General features: G+C 33.1%; 1 protein-coding gene across 1 annotated transcript; it reads right to left on the reverse strand.

Moving 5' to 3' along the window:
* Window positions 1-389: 389 nt before the first annotated feature.
* LOC111316912 (putative ATP synthase 24 kDa subunit, mitochondrial) lies at window positions 390-5,458 on the reverse strand. Its single transcript, XM_022919148.2, has 7 exons — window positions 5,353-5,458; window positions 4,716-4,809; window positions 4,214-4,358; window positions 2,257-2,367; window positions 1,721-1,867; window positions 1,297-1,419; window positions 390-716 (listed from the first exon to the last, which is right to left on the reverse strand). The coding sequence occupies exons 1-7, from the start codon at window positions 5,389-5,391 to the stop codon at window positions 653-655; spliced, it is 723 nt and encodes a 240-aa protein (XP_022774883.2). The 5' UTR covers window positions 5,392-5,458; the 3' UTR covers window positions 390-652.
* Between the last annotated feature and the right edge of the window lie 252 nt (window positions 5,459-5,710).

A 5,710-nucleotide genomic window follows, 5' to 3' on the forward strand; every position in this document is an offset into this window, starting at 1 on the left:
GATTATCACATGCTACCGAAAAACAAGGATTTTGATCCTTACAAGTAGAATGATTTTGTTTATATATGTATTAAATATTAGAGCTGATTTGTTTCCTATACATTCACCTTTGAAATAAAAGTACCATCACTTTTTCAGTGGGCAGATAGAGACCAAATTGTTTGGACCAAATTTGGGATGAATTCCAGGCTCACTAAAATAATGAAGCTGCCCCAGGGAGGTTAGTTTCGAGCGCACGCCTGCAAGAGGGACGGTGGGTGGCGACATTCAGATTGGAAGTAAACGATTTTTCTAGCTCAAAGATGCAACAATGTCTGATCCATTTACAATGATTAACAGATGCAAAGAACCAAATCCATAATATCAGTTGAAAGAAACAACGAACTCGCTCAACAGAACCCCATAGCTTGTGCTGTGCATTAACAAAAGATTTACACCACTGAGCCTGGTTGTAGAATGTAATCAAATCATAAACGCAAAACAACATTTACCTCATTCAGATGAGATGGTTATGCAATTTCAAATGAACAGTTAACCTTATCATTATTGTTATAGCAAAATGAAAAAAGGTATTCCCAAATTTTGGAACAGTTACTCTTGTTCATCTCTTAAATTAACCACCAATTTGGAACACCAAAAACAACTTTGAGTTTCAGAGGAAGTTCCGGATGTCCAATGACTTTACATCAAGCATAGCCTCATCCCTGAATTCCTCCCTGAAGATAGAAATTTATTAACAGGAAAAAGAAAAGTGCATCAATTTCTAACACAACAAAGATTAAAACATTCATAAATGATGCCATACATATAAATCAAACATCCATCCAACATTTTGCCGCACATACTAGACAATGATTTGGTTGTCTAAACTGTTTAGATGTACGATTTGGTTGCTGCAAAAATAGCATGTTTCTCTCTTTCTCTCTTTTGGTTATACAAACTACCATGTTTCTTTCACACTGAATAGTAAAATTGCAAATGTCCGCTCGCTGCATGTACCTCTCCCAAATTAACCTCAAAAGAAAAGACAGCTTAAAAGTTTCACATGAGCAAGTCTGGAGGAGGCCATTTTAATGACCCATATGTATGTGCACGTGTGTACAAACATAAACAAAATATGCCCCTAGGATCTAACCCAATTTCATCCACCCACCCAATTGACAAGTCCCAGGGGCCACTCCATAAGAAATAATAATGTGAAAAAGGAAAGAGATTCATCACAGCAAAGCATAAGAACTTTAATAATGTGAAAAAGGAAAGAGATTCATCACATCAAAGCATAGAACTTTAACATACCGCGTCTTTTGTGTTTCCATTACTTCAAGAGCATCCTTCTTCAGCTCCTCTAATTGTGCCTTGGCGATTTTTAGCTCCAATTGTTCCTCATACTTGGGCAGATCTTCCTTCCGGATTCCAAGCCTAGTAAGACAAACAATTAGACAAAAAAGACATAAACATTACTCTCCATTTCATTTTAGGGACGGAAGCAAGCATAAATGTAAAATTCCCCAACAGCTCATAATCAAATATTAAAACATTACTCTCCACTTCACTTTAGGGACAGAAGCAATTTTAAAGTCCATCAATGAGATTTCATAAAGAATCTTGCTACTTCTGAGTCTAAGAATTCAAATTGCATTTGAAATTAACATTTCTACTTTCAGAAAATCCTAGTCAATGGTAAGAAGAATAAGACTTAGTTATTGAACCGAATGCTTACTTCTTATTAATTTTTTCAAACTCTGCCGTAAGAAGAGCCATTGATTTCTTGTCATTCCTCATTAGAGGCTTCTTGATTTCTTTTTCAACTTTATCCAAAGCATCCATCATCATAGCCTCAGCACCAAGTTCATCAATGAGTCCTCTCCTACACAAGGTAGAAAAATGCTATAAAATAAAATAAAAGGATTAGTCATCCAACAAGTATAGACATTAGTGTCATTGAAAATAATACTTGAGTTCATGAAAAGAATATATGAAAATAGTCAGCAACAACTCTTACTGTTAACATGTATGCTCAACTCAACGCTAAAAGGATCCATGCAAAACAAGACTCCCAAGTATTTTCATTAGGTGAAAGCTATACTTTATTCTTCGCATAAAGGAAGAAAAAACTGATAAGAACAGGAATAACATAAACATGCTATCAAAGCAGAAATAGCTGGCACAAAATTAAACTATGAAATATGGTATTCATTACAACATTAAGGATTTATAAACAATATGCAACTAACTCAAAAGTAGGGATTAACATACTTGATCCTTATTTCCTTCAGTGTCAATAAATATGTTCGAGCATCTGGAATGTCCTGAGTTCGTGTTTGGATGGTGTATTGGATCCGCTGAGATTCTGAGAACAAGTCAGCCCTGCAGGAACAGATATTAGAGGTAAACACATTATAAAGCAGTGAAATGCATGTCAGATCCACTGCACTATTTCATCTTGTTTACAGTGACTAATAATAGAATACAACAACAACAACAACAACAACAAAAAACTAAGCCTTATATCCCATAACTCCAGAGTTGGCTGTATGAAAGACACAAAAAAGGAATCATGTTACGTCATAATTTTGAATCTTCTTGCGCCACTCATTTCTATCAAAAAAACCTTTTCATCTACTTCCTTAACCCTCATACCATTTCTTATTACTTGCATCCATGTATTTCGTGATCTACCTCCAGATGTTTTGGTCTCTCCAAAATCTAAAAGCTCATTTCTCCTAACTAGAGCACAGATAGGCCTACGTTCCACATATCCAAACCATCTCAAACGACCATCTCTCATCTTTTCCTCAATATGAACTACCCCAAATTTTTCTCGAATCTCTTTATTTCTAATTTTGTCTCTTCTAGTCTTACCACACATCCATTTAAGCATACTCATCTTAGTTATGCTCATTTTCTTCTCATATTGTTTCATAACAGCTCAACACTTAGTTCCATATAACAACACTAGCCTTACAGTTGTTTTATACAACTTGGCCTTTTAACTTTAAAGGAATTTGCGATCACACAACATACCTAATGCACTTCACCACCTAACTCATCCTACTTGAATCTTATGATTTACATCCCTTTCTATCTTAGCATCACTCTAAATAATTGATCCCAAATATCGAAAATGATAACTCTTTGGTACTACCTCACCATCTAACTTAATCACACTACCACTCGCTTCCCTATGATTACTAAACTTACATTCCATATATTCAGTTTTAAATCTACTCAATTTAAATGACAAATGATAGCATAAGGTAAGAAAATGGAATAATAGAACAAGCATAATAAGAAAATGCTTATTGGCCACACATTTAAATAATTGCTTATAGTTATTGTTTAAACTTATATAGTGAAGTTGTGCAACCTTGTTATAAAACCTTCAAGAGGTTGGGAAGGTCGAAAGAATGTTCTATCAACAACCAATTTAATTAAGAGAGCAAATTAAACAAGCTGGGAATTAGCTACTTTATTCAAAAACAAGCTCAAACCAGTTTTGGCAAGCTAGTTTAAGAACAGCTAAATTTGAATCCAATTAAGATTGGCTCAATATGGCTTATCAAACCAGTTTTCAAAGCAATTAACTCAATACGGACTCATTGTATTATCTTCTTATTGACTTAAATTAACAAAGAACAAACCACTGGCAAAAGGCATGGCAAATAATAGATAGGGCAGGCAGTTACAATTTATAAAATCCCCCTTTCCATTTAGGGCATTATCCACCAGATTTCAAGCATGATGTGAGAGCTGCATAATTAAAAAGTCTCAGAAAGGTTAATTTTGATGTTATTTCTAAAACAAATTTTTACAGTCAAACTTAACAACAACATTCGATGTAATCTCTTAAGAGTATATTTATGTAATTCGTTCTCATGTTTTCCACATTACCAGCACTTTTATGAGAGAAATACAGTTTTTGGATGGGTGGGTGGTTGAGGTCGGGAGAGGGGGTTGTTGGCAAATACTAAGCACTCCTTGTAGGGCAGTGATGAAGAACTATTGTAGCCTAAAAATTCAGGGATATGGGCAAAGAAGCACTCTTGATCCCTTTTTCTACTTTCTAATTTATTGCCTTTCCAAGGTTCTAGCAAGTAGTAAGTACAATTTAATCTACATTAGAGAAAAACAGATTTCCAAATGTTCAAAAGAAAGGAGTGGTAGAACAAGTCAACAATGATAGAGAAAAAAAAAACTTATTGAGAAAGCTTACTTCTCTCTAACTGTCTTCAGAACCTTTGCATACTGAGAGACAGCAGCCTGGTCATCTGGGTCAATGGTGATCTTCTCCTTCTTAAGTATTCCCAATGCTGTCTCGAATTTCTTCTTAACGTCCAAAAAGATATTTTTCAACATCTCTTTTTGATTAAAGCAAAAAGAACTCATCAGTAAACCACACACAAGATCAAGTATTAATGAGAATCAAACAGCAAACAATAATCTATTAATAACAGATAACAGAAGCATCAACATGACGAAAACATTTCACCCCATTTTATTTCCACATATGCATCAAAACATCAAAACCTCTAGCTTACAGAAAATCAAATCACAGCCACAAATATGCAACAAACATACAAATGTATAGTCCACAGAAACACAAGCAACAATGACAGTGCTACTATATGCATACAAGCTAGGAGAAGCATGTAGAGAAAACAAAAAAACTCAAAATTAAGGTCAAAAGCAAAGCAAGCATCTCGATATGCACTTACCATCTCCCTTAAGAGCAGTGGGAGCAGCCTCTTTGGCATAAAAACGGACAGGAATGGCATGCTCCTGTCGCGGAATAGCTTGACTACCACAAAGCTGTATAAATTACCCACAGATTATTTTAAAAAAGAAAGAAAGAAAGAAAGAAAGAAAACGAAACATTTCAGCCAAACATCAACGACAAACAAAAAATCATACACTGATGGTTAATAGGATTACTAACATAAAAGCAAAAAAATAAAAACGACGTAGTTTTCCAGGAAAAAAGAAAGAATTTTTATTTCAACATTTTCTCATGAAACATTAGGTGAAATCCCAGAATTTAATAGGTAATTTTGACAAAAATAAAAATAAGATTTTTAGTTTGAAATTAAATCATAAGTATTAATCTAAACATCAAGTTTCTGTTTCACTTAACTAATTTTAATATTAAGAAAAATTAAATAAAATCAACGCAGTTTCCACAGATCAAAAGAAAAAGAAATAAATAAAACTCGAATAGACTGAAAAAGAAAACGACCATTTCGTATCATAAAGATCGAAATAAAAAAAAAAAAAAGGATAAAATAAAGGTTAGAATTACAAGAGAAGAGAAATTAAGGAAATCGTAAATGGGGATCTGGAGTAAAGAAGAAAAACCTGGCGAGATTTGGAGACTAGACGAGTAGAGAAGGCCATGATCGCAGAGCTCGATCAAACTTTTTTTTTTTTTTTGAATTAGGGGTTTTGTGTATATGTTTGGCTTGGATTGAAAAAATTTTGGTACCTGAAATATAATGATTTTCAATTAAATATAAAAAATAAAAATTAATTAAAAAATAATTTAAACAAATATTAATCATGAATTTTGGTGATGTGCATTATTAGTCACAAATTAGTAAAATTTTTTATTATTTTTTAAATAATAAAAAAGATTTTTAAATGTTTGATATTATTATAAAAAATATTACTAATAATTGAAATATTTAAAATACAAATAATTAAAAAATTAAAAAAT

This window comes from Durio zibethinus, chromosome 24 (assembly GCF_047325235.1).
Source record: "Durio zibethinus cultivar Kanyao isolate XHJ-2024 chromosome 24, ASM4732523v1, whole genome shotgun sequence".
Taxonomy (NCBI): Eukaryota; Viridiplantae; Streptophyta; class Magnoliopsida; order Malvales; family Malvaceae; genus Durio; species Durio zibethinus.